At 45.7% G+C, this 17,734-nt stretch overlaps 1 protein-coding gene and 1 gene segment (V, D, J or C); both read right to left on the bottom strand.

Annotated features, from left to right (window-relative positions):
- Positions 1-574: 574 nt before the first annotated feature.
- Positions 575-3,300, bottom strand: LOC118094648 (T cell receptor alpha variable 26-2-like). The segment is given in 2 exon segments: positions 575-1,488; positions 3,085-3,300. Coding segments are annotated over 2 exon segments (411 nt in total).
- Positions 3,301-4,719: 1,419 nt separating this feature from the next.
- LOC118095717 (uncharacterized) lies at positions 4,720-11,187 on the bottom strand. Its single transcript, XM_035136949.2, has 3 exons — positions 10,978-11,187; positions 9,440-9,729; positions 4,720-5,109 (listed from the first exon to the last, which is right to left on the bottom strand). The coding sequence occupies exons 1-3, from the start codon at positions 11,021-11,023 to the stop codon at positions 4,720-4,722; spliced, it is 726 nt and encodes a 241-aa protein (XP_034992840.2). The 5' UTR covers positions 11,024-11,187.
- Positions 11,188-17,734: the final 6,547 nt, after the last annotated feature.

The following is a 17,734-nucleotide window of genomic DNA, read 5'->3' as shown; positions in this document are numbered from 1 at the left end:
TATGAACACAATTGGTTCCGAAAGTCTGTTCATAAACTGAAGCGTTCATAAACTGAAGCGAACTTTCCCATTGAAAGTAATGGAAAGTGGATTAATCTATTCCAGACTGTCCGCAGACTGAAGCATTCATAAACTGAAGCGAACTTTCCCATTGAAAGTAATGGAAAGTGGATTAATCCGTTCCAGATGGGTCTGTGGCGTTTGTAAACCAAAAATTCGTAAACCGAGGTGTTCATAAACCGAGGTTCCACTGTACCGTAATAAAGCACTGATATAATTATATATAATTTTCTTAAAATTTTGGGTTCATTCACCTTTTCCGTGCTGAAATGTCACAACCTGAATGACCATGGCTCCCCCCCCCCCTAGTTTTGATCCTGGGTACGCCCCGGCTTAACTTATTTATGTACACAATGAGTATTGCATGCCCAAATATGGAAAGAAGGAGACTTCCAACAAAGGAAGATTGGCTTTTGGAAATGATGGAAGACCCGGAACTAGCAAAATTAACAGTGAAAAATAGAGACCAAAATGACAATAATAATAATAATAATAGAATCTTTGAGTACTGGAAACTTTTTATTGAGTATTTACAGAACTGCTATAGTGAGATGAAAACGTGAGCAGGATTTGAAATATGAGCAACTGCATGAATTATTAAGAAAAAATGGTTAAATTGAATGTATTGAACAGTATAGCGAAATATGCAGCATTTAAGGGTAAATATGGAAACGATGGAAGGGGAGGATGGGAAGTCAATTGACAAAGCAACTTTTATGGTTTATGTTAAAATTTGTAAAGTTTTTCTTTCTTTGTGAAAAATTCAGAAATAAGGATTGAAAATAAGAAAGAAAGAAATCCAGGGATTGAACCTGGAACGTTATTCATGCTCTCCCAGCGAGCAACGTTCAGTCATTCTAGCATTGCAAGTAAGTTCAGCATCAAATCTCCATATTTCAGATTGGTTCAAAGTTAAGTGAATGGTGATGGTCTCAACTCCTTGAGCTTTGATGGAATTTGATTTCCCAGCTCATAAAGAATACACACTGTGAACCCCATTGCTATGCCTGCTTCTCTTGCATGTTCTCTGTTGACTTATCTCCCATGCCTCCTCCTCCCTGCCTTAGCTCCTTCTCTGCTCAGGCCCTGAGAAGCGTTCTTGCACAGGAACAGCCCCTCCCTGACACACTGTGTCACTCAGAGCACAGTAGTAGACAGCAGCATCTGCCAGCTTCACCCGATGGAGAACAAGTGTGCTGGATTTCTTGTCCTGGCCAACGTACACTGTGCTCTTTGGATCAGCCCCTTCACCAGGATTCCCTGGGATTGCACCAGCAATATACCGAAGCCCTTCTCCTGGAAAATGCTGGTACCACTGGATTACATCCTTTGATTCAGAAGAGAGGTTGCAGCTCAGGGTGTGTGGTTGTTCTTCAAATGCTGCAGTAGATCCTGGTTGGTTGAGCTCTTGAGCCCATCCAGGGTTGCCTGCAACAAAATTTACAAAGAGCAATTGAGAAATTTCAGATTTACAAGATCTGGTATAGATAAAGGGGCAGAGATCGTGACACACACACACACACACACACACACACACACACACACACACCCCTCCCCGAGGATTCCTGGGTCAAAACTGTAATGTGACCTAGCTCAGGGGTTTTCTGGGTGATCCTAGGAGGAAGTAGAAGCTACTTGCCTTTTTAAGAAATCATAAACACTGTTGCCATGTTTGTTTGTTTAATAAACAGCAGAGAGAGAGAGAGAGAGAGAGAGAGAGAGAGAGAGAGAGAGAGTGAGTGAGTGAGTCTTCCAGGTAAATGTGCACAAAGATTCCCACTTGCATCCCAAATACACTGCAAAAGCTCCCATTCTCTCCTGTGTCTTTCCCCTTTGTATGTTTTTTGCTCTGCTTCCCCATTGTTCTACCTCACTCACGACACAGAAATAGACAGCAGAGTCATCCAGCTGTCTGGTATGTTTCTCCACGTCGAAGGTCCCCTCATCTTTCTTGTCTGTCTTCCGCTCGGCTTTGAAGCCAAGAAGAGACCCATCTGCTCGTGGGTCATAGCTACTCAGGAAAAGCTTGGGAGGTTGGCCTCAATGCTGAATGTACCAGAATAGACCATAGGCAGTCCCTTTATAAGAACAGTTGAGGGAGATACCCTCTCCTTGGGTGACATGCACGATGCTTTCTGTTTGGTCCACTGGCTGACCAACACTCCCTTCTGCAGAAAAGATTGTGCCATAAGAGATTATGTTAGATGGGCAGGAGGACCAACTGATACATCAGTGGAGAACTCAAGACCAGCTCTGTGGTGCTTGGCATCTTGGGGCTATCTGGGATAGGGTGGGAGTTTTGTAAATCTTCTTCTGCATCCTTGTTCAGGCATCCCCAAACTGCGGCCCTCCAAATGTTTTGGCCTACAACTCCCATGACCCCTAGCTAACAGGACCAGTGGTCAGGGATGATGGGAATTGTAGTCCAAAACATCTGGAGGGCCGAAGTTGGGGGATGCCTGTTCTTGGTTCATTATAATTGTGTTGGTTTTGGTTCATTATAAACAGGACTCTCTTTTTTTCTGCTACATTTTGGCTTGTTTCCTAATTTGGAGGTATAAGCTGTCTCTAAACATATGTAGGAGTTTTGTGTGAAAGAGTGCACAGTTGTTGATCTGCACAGCTCACCCGTTGTGTACACTCATTCAAGGTTGCATCTGAACAACTGTACAGCTCGGGTGTTGCTTCACACTGATTGTACACTCATTGAAAGTAATGTGTTGCCTCCCGGCCCACTTCTACCTCTTTCCCTTCTCCACCTGCACAGGTAACGCAACGCAGGAACATACTAAGCTGCCTTACACAAAGCCAAACCATTTCTGATGCACAAACATGTTACGTTCAACCCACCAATGGGTCGTAAAAGTGTCACAAGAAACACGGCATGCTTGTTTCAAGGTGCAGATGTTAACCCGCTGAACTGAAGAGCTTTAGCCTGCCAAGATAGCCATGTTAATATGGTATTTAGAAAATGAGCAAAAGTCCCCAAAAATTGAGATGTTAAAAAAAACCCTCTATACTTACTTAAAGTCACAGCCAAGAAGATAATACATGTTGACCTGGCAATCATGGTGATCCAATTTAATAGAAGCTGGCCTGGCTTAGGATTTATCCTCAGCAGTAAATCAAGTCCATCAGTAAGTTACATTGACTTGGCGTTCTGCAGCACAGAGTGCTAAAAAAATTGCCTTCCAGGAGGCTGGCTTCCTCTCTCTGACTTAACCACTAATGGTTTCCTCCTCTCAAGAAATGACTAGTCTGTCACTTCTGCAGGTGATATAAATCCGCCCCCCCCCCCCAAAGCTTAGACTGGAACCACAGCTTTCTTTTTTGTCAGCTGTGATGTGTGATGTGTTTTGTGGATGAAAAGGGGAGAGAGGTGGTGAGTGAATCTGGGAGGGGGGTCACGGCAGCGCCCCCTAGTGGGTCCAGGCATGAAATGAAAACTGGAATATCGTGCATTTTTTGGAGAACTTTATTGGGGTTGAACAAGTTGCAGCTGTTTCAGAATAGAGGGTGTCTTCATTGCTGCCAGCCTTGTGTTGTCTCCAAACCTTCCTTTCCAATTTACTTTTTAGGAAACAAGGAGGGCTGACAGCTAAAATTCTATGATGTTCTGCTCCGTCCTTTGCATTGGATATTCAAAACTCTGCCCAGAAGATGTCTGCCTGGTGCTGGGTGAATAGGGTTGCCAGACTCAATAGAGGACAGGACTTCTGTGCCTTTAATTGCCCTGCTCTCTTTTGAGTCTGGAAACCTTAAAGAGAAACCAGCAGATCCTTTGCTTGGAAATTCAACAAAGCATCTGCTGGTTTCTCTTTAAGGTTTCCAGACTCAAAAGAGAGCAGGGCAATTAAAGGCACAGAAGTCCTGTCCTCTATTGAGTCTGGCAACCCTATGGGTGAATTTGACCATTACAATTTGTCTCCGATCCTTGTTGTTATATGACTAAATTCAGTTCTCAACATTTCCACATCTCTTTCTGGTTATTATTTTTTAAAGAAGACTTCTCAGAAACACACCACTTCACCCTAATATATTGCATTTTTAATCCTATTTTTCACTATGCATTTTTATATACACTTTACCCTGTTATATCAATGTCTGTACATATTACTTGGTTGGAGAACTTCATTGCTTTGAAAAAAAAATCACTAAAGTTTGCCTCTTGAAGTATGATTCTGTTTCTGTTGCATATTCTTTCAGAAAGGGCAAATTATTATTAAAATGGAAAGGGGTCAAACCATCGCAAGAGGTTTTGAAATTTTGGGAGGTTGGGTAGTTACAATGGAATGGTCTCAGGGGTGGGGTGCACATTTTTAAATTTTTATTTGTGTATTATTATTCCTTTGTTCAAGAAAAAAGGGGGGGGAATCCCCTTTAAACACTAACAAAACTGCACTTCTCTGACATCTGTAATTCTGTGTCATTCGTTGAATTCTGGTTGCTTTTGTCCATTAGACTTAGAGAATGTGCAAATCTCCAGCTTTGAAGAGAACAGGGAAGACTTGAGGGAAATACGGTAAGGAATGGCCAAGTTGAGCCCTCAGTATTTTTTTTTTTGGGGGGGGATCCTAGGCATCTTAACCAGATCCTACGCATGTCTGATATCATCAGTTCTAATGCCTGCCCTTTTAGCCAGACAGATCTTACATCCAGCTAAATGAGCAACTTGGATCCCTGAATACTCTGTTCTGTGTTCTGTTCTGTCTTTCTGTCCTTTGCAAGTTTTTGCTCTGCTTCTCTATTGGCCAGCCTCACTGTGTCACTCACGGCACAGAAATAGGCAGCAGAGTCGTTCAGTTGGATGGCCGCTTTCTCCAGATTGAAGGTCTTCTTGTTCTTTTCATGGATGGCACTGAAGCCTCGAAGATGCCCCTCATTGGATAATTCTTTTGCAAACTCTGCCATGAGTAGCTTGGGAGCTTGGCCAGGATGCTGAATGTACCAGAATGGGTAGTTAGTCATGAAAGATGACTGATAGGAGCATTTGAGAGAGAGTTTGGATCCTTGTGGGATGATCTCGAGACCTTCACTTTGTTCCACTGTCTGCCCATCACTTCCTTCTGCAGAGAAGATAATGGCACAAGATAAGATGTTAAATGGTCAGGTGGACCAATGAACACCTCCAAACCAGCTTTGTGGTGTCTTTTGCATTTGTTTGTTTTTTATAAGTTTCTGTCTTTAGCTTTACTTCATTATAATCCTGTAAACATGTGCAACATTATTTCTAACATCTTTCATTTGGGAACTTCAGCTCAATAACTGACTGCCTAGTTTGCAAAAGCATCAACACTGGAAAACTATGGAACACATGGCAGTTCCATGCGATCTTCTGCATATTTTAAGATGCAAACATTAAGCAGGTGAACGGATGAGTTTGGTGCCAGTTTTGGAGAGCCACTGCCAGTCTGTGTCGACCATCCCGGGTTAGATGGACTCCAATGGGATTTATAGGAAATGAGCAAATGTCCAATGAAATAAGATATTTTAGAAAATGCTACTCACTTGAAATTGCAGCCAAGAGCATAACGCATGCTGACATGGAGATCATGGTGAGGAATCTGTTGACGTCCAGATCCAATTCAGGCGAATATTCTTTCACTTAAAATGCATCCTCAGCACTAAGCCAATGCAGTCAGTATGTTACAAAGACTTGGTGTTCTCTCAAAGTTGCCTTGCAGGAGGCTTCCTTCCTCTTTCTGACTTAACCACAGTGTGTTTCCTCTTCTGTGTAGCTGCATCCCCTTCAAAGGTAAAGCTGAAGCTACCTTTTTGTCTGCTGCGACCTATTTTGTGGGCACCCCCTGAGCTGAACAAAAAGCGGGGAGAGACAGAGAACCAAACTGTGGGTAACTGTGCCCCCTTGTGGATATAGGCAACCCTGTTTAGGGAAGTTTCTAATGTTTGATGTTTTATTGTGTCTTTAATATACTGTTGGAAGCCACCCAGAGTGGCTGGGGAGGCCTGGCCAGATGGGTGGGGTATAAGTAATAAATTGTTGTTGTTGGCCTGAAACCACCAAAGTTGTGACGTTTTGCTACGGGGAAGGCAAAACCTGCCAATGAAGGAAAATTCCTTTCGGGCCCTTCAACAGCGACCATGACATAGCAGCGCCCGCATACCTGTGAAGAAGAGGTTAACCTGCAAAAGAAAGCTTAACTGAGGGAGGGCAGGGTGGGGGAAGCTCTGGAGCCGACCGAGGATTCCCAGGTAAGTTCCGCCCTCTATTGTGTGGGCAGGGCGGTCCCTCCCCTTACCTGGCCAAATCTCCTGGCAACGCCTCCCCAGCCAGGATAGGACTGGCAGAGGTTATCGGAGACCTCCAGGTGTCCGGCTGGGTGGGGGGTGAAGCCAGACTGTTCTGCCGGGAGCTGCATAGGTCCAGGGGGGCTGTACACAACCATGCAAAATAATAATAATAATAATAATAATAATAATAATAATAATAATAATAATAATAATTTATTTATACCCCACCCATCTGGCAGGTTTCCCCAGCCACTCTGGGCAGCTTCCAACAGAATATTAAAATCCATTAAACATTAAAAGCTTCCCTAAACAGGGCTGCCTTCAGATGCCTTCTAAAAGTCTGGTAGTGTTGTTATTCAGGTGAAAAAAGTAAATCGATGTAACCCGAACTTATGCATGTCTTAGGCCAGGGGTCAGCAAACGTTTTCAGCAGGGGGCCAGTCCACTGTCCCTCAGACCTTGTGGGGGGCCGGCCTATATTTTTTTGAGAGAAATTGAACGAATTCCTATGCCCCCAAAATACCCCAGAGATGCATTTTAAATAAAAGGACACATTCTACTCATGTAAAAACACGCTGATTGCTGGACCGTCTGCGGGCCGGATTTAGAAGGTCATTGGGCCGGATCTGGCCCCTGGGCCTTAGTTTGCCTACCCATGTCTTAGGCTGTGAGATCCAATGTAAGTAGCCCAGAGGGGGGGAGGGGGGACGGGGACAGGGGAGAGAGGGAGAGAGAGGGAGAGGGAGAGGGAGAGGGAGAGGAGAGAGAGAGAGAGAGAGAGAGAGAGAGAGAGAGAGAGAGAGAGAGAGAGAGAGAGAGAATGATACTTTTTCCTTCAGTGATAAGCACAGTGTCTTCTGTCTGTTTCACTGACTGTCCAACCCTGGCACCAGAGATTATGATAGATGGGGAGAAGGAATATTTCTTTCTTTCTTTTTTTGTGCAGCTCTTATAATTTTCCCTCTTCCCTTTTCCTTCCTTGTAGCCTTCTAAGCATGTGCACTTTTAATTTTGAATCTTTCGTTTTGTGGAAAGGGTAGTATCAGGCTTGTTTCTACATTCTACAACACGGGCACAAGCTGTCTCTACACATCACCAAGTGTTTTGCATGGGGGGAAAGAACTCTTCTCGAATTGCACAGTTCAGCTGTTGTTTTACACTCATTGGACATTGCAGGAGTATCATAGCTGTCAACCCTCCCTTTTTTTATGAGAAACTCCCTTATTCCAAGCCACAGCTGTCAACTTTCCCTTTTTTTTGCTGGAAATTCCCCTTTTCCAGCGCCGTTTCCCGCTGCTATCCTGGATTGTTAGATATACCATAGACTGTCCCCGGGACAAGTGAGGCTGCTGATCCCTTATTTTCAAATCCGAAAGTGGACAGCTATGAGTTGACAGTTGTTGAGACGTGCAGCTCAGCTCTTCTGTACACATAGTGTAAACACATTGAAGGTTACATCAAAGCAACTTCATGAGTTTGTAGCTTCTGTGAAATCTAACCTGTGTTGATTTCACTGTTAATGCACACTAGAAACCCCGTTTGCACCCTGCACTTGCTTCTCTTGCATGTTCTCTGTTGACTTAGCTCCCATGCCTCCTCTTGCCTGCCTTAGCTCCTCCTCTGCTGAGGCCCTGAGAAGAGTTTTTGCACAGGAATAGCCCCTCCCTGACACACTGTGTCACTCAAAGCACAGTAGTAGACAGCAGCATCTGCCAGCTTCACCTGATGGAGAACAAGTGTGTTGGATTTCTTGTCCAGGCCAACATACACTGTGCTCTTTGGATCAGCCCCTTCACCAGGATTCCCTAAAAATCCGCCAGCAATGTACTGAAGTCCTTCTCCTGGGAACTGTCGGTACCAATGGATCATTTGGCTTGATGCAGAAGAGAGGGTGCAGCTGAGGTTAGCTGGTTTCTTGTTAAGTGCTATAGCCGATCCTGGCTGGATCACCTCTTGAGCTCTTCCAGGGGAACCTACAACAAAATTCACAAAGAGCCATTTAGAAAGTCCATACACATGGAATTTGACAGCTCTGGTATAGAGAAAGGGATGAATTCATGATCAATGAAGGATCAAGCCTTAAATTTGATCTTGCCTGCCTCCAGATAAGGACATTTCTGGGTGATTCCGGCAGAAGGAATTAGAAGCAGCCTAGCTGTTTTAAACAGCAGCACTAGCGACTGCCATAAATCTTGTCCCATAAGCCTAATTTGCAACCACATGAAGAATATTGTGCACCAATTTTTTTGGGGGGGGGTCTATTTTGGCTGGAGCAGAGAAGCAGTGTTTCACAGCAGACAGTCCTGGGGTCCAAGCTGGCTTTGAGGTTCCATGATGTTTACCAAGATTCCTCTCCAGTAGATCTCTGATCACTGAGGTTGTTGGGGGAGACTGTGGTCCCCCGTGGCTCAGATGCACAACAAAGATCCACCAGGAGCCATGTATTCAGTATTATGGGTCCAATTTTAAGGAACTGTCTTCCAGCTGATCTCAGGCAGGAGTCAGGACTCAGCCCTCTGGAAGTTCGGGTGCCTAATGAAGATTTCACTTATTCCAGCTAGTGTTTTACTGTAATTTTATCTAATTGAATTCAGTTTTTTGGAACTTTTTCTGTATCGCATTTCTTGTCCACCTATAAATGATCATAGTTAAGTGGTATATAAAAAGTTTGAATAAAAATAAGATAATAAAAAATCATTTAATAGGGAAAAACAAAGAAGGGTTGGCAGCTAACTTTTTATCATGTTATCCCGCTCTAAAACATTTCCCCCTCAATATGCCTACATCTTTGTCTTTCATTAAATTCTAATGATTTTGTCAATTAGACTTTGATCATGTGTAGATCCTGAGCTTTAAAGAGAGCAAGGGAGAGTGAGAAAAACCACAAATGTCCATGTTGGGTCCCTTAGTGTTCAAGAACTATTTTGGAAAATAAAAAAGGTGAATATAAGCATGTCTTATATCATCAGATCCAATGCAAGGTCTCTAGTTCTACAGAGGTTTTCCAAGGATATGAGCACAGGATTGCAGCCTGGATCCCTGAGTTTCCTTTGAATGCTCCTGTGTTTTCCCCCTTTGTATGTTCTTGGTCTGCTTCTCTATTGGCCAGCCTCACTGTGTCACTCACAGCACAGAAATAGACAGCGGAGTCGTTCAGCTGGCTGGAAGCTTTCTCCAGGTTGAAAGTCTTCTGAGTCTTTTCATGGGTGGCACTGAAGCTTCGAAGGTGCCCCTCATCAGAGTCATCTTTTCCAAAATCCCTCAGGAGAAGCCTGGGAGGCTGGCCAGGATCTTGAATGTACCAGAATGGATAGATAAAGCCTGACAATTCATAGGTGCAGTTCAGAGTCACTTTGTTTCCTTCGGTGACAGTCACAAGGCCCTCTGTTTGCTTCACTGACTCTTCAACGCTCTCTTCTACAGAGAAGATAAAGGCAAGATGTTAGATGGCCAGGAGGACTGGCTGATAAATCAGTGCACAACCCCAGACCACTTCTGTTGTGCTCGGTATCTTCTGGGGGGGGGGAAGCATTTTGGGATGGGAGTTGTGCTACATTCCACCTTCAGTTTCCCTTCATTAAGGTCTTGCAAACTTATGCACCTTTATTTTTCAACCTTTTCATTTCAGGAAAAGGCAATAGAAAGCTTCTTTCTGCTTTACGCTGAACACCGATCCAGGATGTCTCTAAATGTTTACAAGCTCTTTGTGTGATAGAAAGTACGCTTCTTGGTTTGTGCAATTCAACCGTTTTGTGTTCAAAGATTGTACACTCATTGGAAGTGATGTGTGGACACCCTTATTGTCTCTCTGCCCTTCCCTTTACCTTTTTCTCCTTCTCCACCCACAAACCTAACGTATCATAGAAACCTAACAAGCTGCCTAATGTTGAGTTTGGTGTGAGCCTTCAGCGTGGCCCTCAGTGCAGATCCATACACTGTTTACATTCAAACAGACTGCAAAGTTTGTAAAACGATCAATGTCAACAAACTATGCTAATATACCGTACATTGATCTTCTGTAGTCCTCTGCACGCTTGTTTCAAGTTGCAGACATCAATGGGGTGAACTGGGTGAGTTTTAGCTGTCAAGATGCTAGATATTTGTAGGTACAGTTAGTCTCTCTGCCTGACCAAGTACATTGAGTTAGACAAGAAGACGAACCCATATAAAGTATTTTAGACAAGCGGTGGAAGGCAAGCAGAGAAGAGATCAGTGGTGAGGAATCTGGCAATCTCATGGATGTTGCTGGAGTCTCAACTCCCACGAGACCCGGCAAGCATGGAAAATGCCCACCAAGGCTTGAAGTTGTAGTTCAACAACATCTGGAGGACAACAGATTTCCCCATTCCTCGGGTGAATGTTGCCATCATTGAAAACAGCCCCAACAGTTGGTGCAAATTCTGAAGAAGCGATGATTTGAGGATTGTAGTTTTGTGGTTCAGCACCTGCTTTCCATGCAGAAGGTCTCAGATTCATTCCACAATGACACTTCCTGGTTGTAGAGAGAGAGAGACAGAGCCCTTCCTGAAACCCCCCAGAGACAATATTATACAGCCCTGAATTAGATGGACCCGAAAGGGCTGAATCAGATGTCTACATTTCCATGATGTTTGAAAGAAATGAGCACAAATCCAAAGAAATCAGGATGTTAAAAACTCTACTTACTTAAAATTACAGCCAGGAACATAAGACATGCTGATGTGGAGATCATGGTGAGGAATTCGTCCTCTTCTAGGTTGAGTTTATTAGAAGGTGGTCTGGCTTCAGATCTATCCTAAGTAGTAAGTCAACTATTCCCGTAGCTTACAATGACTTGCTGTTCTGCAGCACAGAGGGCTAAAAGTTGCATACAAGAGGTTGGCGTCTTTTGTCTCGCTTGCGGTTTCCTCTTCTAAGGAATTGACTTGTGTGCTAGCCCTGCAGGTGATATGATTCAGCTTCAAAAGTGGGGCTGAAACCAAAGAGGTTTGGTGTTTGTTTTTTTGTCTGCTGTGACATATTTTGTGGAAGTTCCCTGAGCTGAATGAAGCAATGAATGAGACTGTGCAGTAACAGCAGTGCCTCCTTGTGGCCACATCTATGAAGTGATAGTTGCTTCTGTCATAATAACTTACAGGAAGGTCATTGACCCCCCCCCAAAAAAAATTCATTTACAGGTTCATATATATATAACAAGACTACCCTTTGCCAAATATGTTCACAGGGACGTTAACAAAAATAAGACAGTATGAAATGTTAATTAATGTAATTCTCATCCTTTGGCAGCATCATGAAAAAGGACAAAAACTGTAGATTTTTTAAATAATAATATTTATTCGTTTTACAAGCAAAAAACAACATAAAAACATACACAAATATTACTTTAAAATTCATAATTTTTCTTAAACAGTGTGACTCCCCCCAATCCCCTCCATCTGAATTTCGTATCAAATCATCTTTGGCAGTTCCAAAATTCATCAAAATCTACCTATAAAAAAGGATTCTTTAAAATTAACCTATTCTCTATATTTACACCGGCAGCCTCTAACACTTTCACAGACATTCAGGACTGGGGCAAGACCTCATAATGTTCAACTTGGTGCATGCTGGGCCTCCCCCATCACAGTCTATTTTAGCTCCTCCTCCTTTGAGCCTCGGAGGGAGGTTAATGCACAGCGACAGTCGCTCCTGAACACACTGTGTCACTCAGAGCACAGATGTACACTGCCGCATCTTCCAGAGTGACACGAGAAAAGCTGAACGCAGAGGATGCCTTGTCTTTGGCAAAATGCAACGCGCCCTTTGGATTAGCGGTGTCCACAGTTTCCCCTGGATATGCGCCAGCTAAGTACCGAGGTCCTTGTCCTGGGAACTGGCGGTAGAGCTGGATCATTTCTGTGCTAACAGACGAGAGGTTGCAAATGAGGTTGTATGCTGCCCCATCAAACGCTATAGCTGAGTTTGCCTGTTTGATCTCTGCAGCTTTTCCAAGGGAACCTACAAAAGAGAGAGCGAAGGAAAATGAGGTTGGCGTTTCATTCACATTGAAATGTCAGGACATGTCAGGCATGAACAAAGCATGGATCTCTGTGTCTCTCTCCCCAGTCTCCAGTCTCCAACCACAGGAAGATCCAAGAGATCCCAGGAGTTTTTAGTAGGAGGATCGAGAAAAATACTGAATATCACAATGCCGGCTCATGTAAGGTTATTGTTTAGCTGCATTGACTGCCTGTCAGTTTACTGTGAGTATTTAAATAACAGATGTTCAGCTGACCAGTTTTCAATAATTAAAACAAGAACATTTCTTTCTTTCTTTTCAGATAGACAAACGGATTTAGCTAACTTAAAACAGCAAAGGAGCTATCATCAATAGAGAGCACATGCAACAAAAAATAGACTTGGACAGATAAAATCTCCCTGTCAGTAGAAATCTAGCAGATCAAGCAAAGGGCTTGTTCCCCCTATGTAGAAGTTTCTTATCAAAAATTGTATCCTTCATGAAGAACCTGAAGCGGTAAACTCCACTTTATCACTCACAGAGGACTATACCACTTCAGTCTCTACAAGTGTAGAAACAGCACCAGTAGATAATAAACTGAGGAATGGAAGCGGCCATGGAAGCGTCACTTACTCAAGACTGACGTGATTAATAAAGCCAAGTTACAGGGAAGAGTCATTTTCTTGGATGAAGGAAGAAGCATGGAGCCAAGATGGATTTTGAAAAGTGTTGTGACGTGGGGTTTGTGATTTCAGCTCTCTTGACAAAACATGCTGGAGACAGTTCTCTAGTAACAGCTCTTTATTTAAGTGAACAAGACTGACTGTGAGGGCAGGAAGGCTACATTTATAGGGACAGGGAACTAGCTAGAAGGGGATACATTTTGGAGGGAACAATATCAGGCAATCACCGTGCTGCCTTTTGGAGGGAACCAATAAGACAGAGGATCCAAATACAGCAGCTTAAATGAACCAATAGTAGCTGTACCCTCTGGAACCAAAAGGCAGTTACTTTATCCTAATGCAAATACAGACAATAATAATACAGAGATAAAATCCTTTGACTCAATACACAACACCCCTCCCCCCCTAGTGAGCACAGCAGACGTAATCCCTCAGGTACTGTGGGGTCCTACAACTTCTACTTGATCTCCTGACAACAGGTGTTGCAGGTTCTGGATTGGGTGTTACCTGTGGTGGAGGGGCTGCTATAGGGGTTTCGTCAGGAACAGATGGAGTCCCAGACATCTCAGGGTCCCCTACCTGTACCTCGTCATCCTGAGGACTAGCAGACCCTGGTTCATTTGCTGAAGCCCCTGGTGCCTGCACCTCTGGGCCATCTTCACTCTGGTCTCGCAGCTGTGCGTCATTAGCCAGGGATGAATTATCTGACTCCTCCCTGCTGAGCGCCCGGCGCCTCAGCTGATCTATATGTCTCTTCCAAACTTGCCCATTTTCCAAGGTCACATAATAGGACACAGGTCCACTAGCCCGGGTGATCACACCGGCCACCCACCGTGGACCTCGTGAATAGTTCCTCACCCAGACCAGATCTTCAGGGGCGAGATACCTTGTTGTGTCAGTCTCAGCCTGGGGGGTTGCTCTTGAATTACGGTTTGGCATTTTATCTGGGTGGACATAATCCAGCACCGTTACCAGTCTTCTACCTAAGAGCAGCTCAGCTGGCGACTTGCCCGTCGCAGTACACGGCGTCGCATGCTGCAAAAATAACATTCGTGCAATGCGAGCTGACCAGTTACCCTCCATTAAGCGCGCAATGGATTCTTTGGCTGTTCTTACCATGCGCTCAGCCTGCCCATTGGAGGATGGGTGAAAGGGCGCAGATGTGACCCCTCTTATGAAGTTATCAGCCAAGAATGCCCTGAATTCTTGGGATACAAAAGCTGCCCCATTATCTGATACAATGGTCTCAGGTAACCCGTGGGTTGCAAACAGCTGCCTCAACACCTTGATTACGGCAGCTGATGCCATGCTAGGGACCATCGCCACTTCTAACCATTTGGAATATGCATCAACGATAACCAAAAAGACCTTCCCTTGGAATGGCCCAGCAAAATCTATGTGCAGCCGGCTCCAGGGAGTCCTGGACTGCTCCCACCAGTGGACTGGTGCTCTGGCCACTTCTGGCCGCACCTCTTGGCATGTCTTGCATGTTCGTACCCATTGTTCTATGTTCTGGTCCATTCCAGGCCACCACACATAACATCGGGCTAGCGACTTCATCCTGACCATTCCCGGGTGTCCCATGTGAAGCGTCTCAAGAACCCTGTTTCTCAGTGGTGCTGGGATGATCACCCTATCTCCCCATAGGAGACAACCCTTATGCATGGACAATTCGTGCTGCCTTGTCGCATAAGGCCTGAATTTTTCTTCATGCGGACCACCTGGCCACCCCCTCCCCACCCAAGTGAGCACACGGGAGAGAACAGCATCTTTCCTCGTTTTCTCAGCTATATCAGTAGCTGTTACAGGAGCCCCAGGAAGTGTTTCTAGCATCATAATGTGCTCCGCTGGAGCAGGATCCTCATTGCTCCCGCCAGGAAGGGGCAATCGACTCAGCGCAGCAGCGTGGCACAACTGTTTCCCCGGCACATGGGTCAAGGTGTACTGGAACCCATTCAGGAATATTGACCAACGCAACATTCTGGGGGAGAGAATTTGTGGCGTTTGTTTGTTTGGGTTGAACAACCCTAACAGTGGTTTGTGGTCCGTTTCAATGGAGAAATGGCGACCGTACAAATAATCATAGAACCTTTTGATTCCTGACACAATTGCTAGTGCCTCTTTATCAATTTGAGCATAGTTGCGCTCCGTGGGTGACAACGTACGGGAATAGAAAGAGATGGGCTTTTCCGACCCATCCGGTTCCCTATGACTCAGCACAGCCCCCAGGCCGTATTGAGAGGCATCACATGCCAGGACCAGCGGCTTCGACTCATCATAATGAGCAAGGACGCTCCTGCTACTCAGCATTTCTCGCAAGGAGTCAAAAGCCTTCTGCTGCTCCCGCCCCCAGCGCCACACATTCTTTTTCTGCAAAAGTCTATGTAATGGTTCAGCTACCGAAGCTTTCTGGGGTAAGAATGAATGATAAAAGTTAATAAGTCCCAGGAATGACTGCAACTCCGTCTTGTTCTGTGGTCGTGGTGCCTCGATGATGGCCTTAATCTTAGCATCTGTGGGGTGGATGCCTGATGCATCAATTTTAAACCCCAAGAAATCCACAGTTGGCACCCCAAAACTGCATTTTTCTTTTTTCAGTTGCAACCCCACCTCCTTGAACTTGAGCAACACTGCACGGACACGCGCAACCAGTTCCTGTGGGTCTTTTCCAGCAATCAAAACGTCATCAAAAAATGGCAAGACCCCCGGCAGACCCCTTAACAGGCGTTCCATGAGCCCTTGAAAAATCCCTGGGGCCACACAAACTCCGAACTGTAATCTGTTAACTCTGAACGCCCCTTTATGTGTGACAATAGTCTGTGCTTCCGCTGATTGTGGGGTTACTGGCAGCTGTTGGTAAGCTTGTGCCAGGTCAATTTTGGCGAACACCTTGCCCCCAGCCAGTTTAGCCAACAGATGTGATACGACTGGAATGGGGTATGAGTTTCCCCTGAGTGCCTTATTGATAGTACATTTGTAATCTGCACATATTCTGACTTCCCCATTTGCTTTAAGGGGCGTGACGATTGGAGTCTCCCACTTAGCAGAGTCCACGGGTGAGAGAACTCCTTGCTTGACCAATTTATCCAGCTCTGCCTCGATCTTGGGTTGCAGTGCAAATGGCACTCGCCTTGGTTTGAGTCGGATTGGGGCCACCCCGGGGTCCAACTCGAAGTCAACTGGGGGCCCTTTATAACAACCCAGTTTTCCATTAAAGAGACCAGCAAATTCCTTGCATAATGTTTCACTCATCTCAGGGCAGGTTTGGATTGAATTAAGCCCTGAGATACTCAGTCCCAGGGCGGGGAACCAGTCAGTGCCCAGGAGACTGGGGCGACTGCCCTTCGCAATCACCAGTTTGAGTACAGCCTGTTTGTCCCGGAACTGTACTCTCACGGCACACATTCCCATAACATGGATGCGGCCTGCTGAGTACGACTGCAAGGTTGCCGGGAAGGGCTCCAGAGGGGGCAACTTACCCCTGGAGAAGAATGTCTTCGCGGTCTGGTCCGACACAATGGTGAATGCAGATCCAGAGTCCACCTCCATGTCGCACTGCTGACCCTCAATCTTCACCTTGACGTGTGCCTTGCCTTGCGCTGGAAACTGCACGGCCCTCCCATTGATCTCCGTTATGTAGTGGCAGTCCTTTCGAAAATGAGTTGCTGTGGGCGGTCTGCGATGCTCCAGTATAGGTGCTCCTGTTGCTCCTGACGCCGCCGATCTACAGACCCTGGCGATGTGACCTGTCTTCCCGCACATCCGGCACATAGCATCCCTGAAACGACAACTCTTCCGCCCATGGTTTCCACCACAACCTGGGCAACTGCCTCCGCGATCTTTGTGCACTGTGCAGGCCTGACGCACCAACTCGACCCCACGGACTGGGCTCTGGCTCGGAGTAGCCTCTAGCTCGTCCATGGCATGCGCAACTTCTATCTGTGGCTTAGTGGCCTTGCGACTGGCATCAAGCTCCTCTCTTTCATAATTCTCCATGGCGGTGGCCTCCTTCAAGGCTGAAGCAAGGGTAACCTCTTCTTTAGCCACGATGCGTCTTCTGGCTTTCTTGCTGCTCAGACCACCAATAAACCGATCCAGGAGAGTCTCTTCCAGATTTTGGAAGCCGCAGTGCTGAGCGAGCTTCCGGAGTTCAGCCAGAAATGCGGATACAGACTCCCCAGCATGCTGCTGCCTCTTATGGAACTCCATCCGCCGGGCCATCTTGGTCTCAGTAGGCGCCAAGTGGCTTGTTAGGCAGGCAAGAATATCTTGGAGAGATGTCTCACTCAGCTTCGCTGGAGCAAGTAATGCCTTAGCTAGCTTGAAGGTCTCGGGCCCACAGTAGCTCAGGAATGTGGCCCTTCTTTTGCTGGCATCGGTGATCCCTTGAGCCACTGCGAAGAACTCAAAGCGTTCGACGTAGTCTTCCCAGGTGTGGGGTTCTGATGGCTGGAAGGGCTCCAATACCCTTGGACTCTCCATTGTCCTAGCGGGCAGGGTTGTCTTCTCAGCTGGCCAGTGAGTCTTGTTCTCAGCTGCAATCCGGACTCTGAGGCAGGGTTGTGTTTAACCGCTCCTCAGCATTCCGGATCCCACCTTCGTCGCCAGTTGTTGTGACGTGGGGTTTGTGATTTCAGCTCTCTTGACAAAACATGCTGGAGACAGTTCTCTAGTAACAGCTCTTTATTTAAGTGAACAAGACTGACTGTGAGGGCAGGAAGGCTACATTTATAGGGACAGGGAACTAGCTAGAAGGGGATAC

Source organism: Zootoca vivipara, chromosome 13, assembly GCF_963506605.1.
Source record: "Zootoca vivipara chromosome 13, rZooViv1.1, whole genome shotgun sequence".
NCBI lineage: Eukaryota > Metazoa > Chordata > Lepidosauria > Squamata > Lacertidae > Zootoca > Zootoca vivipara.
The sequence above is the reverse complement of the archived record's forward strand: the minus strand, read 5'-3'. Positions and strand labels throughout refer to the sequence as shown.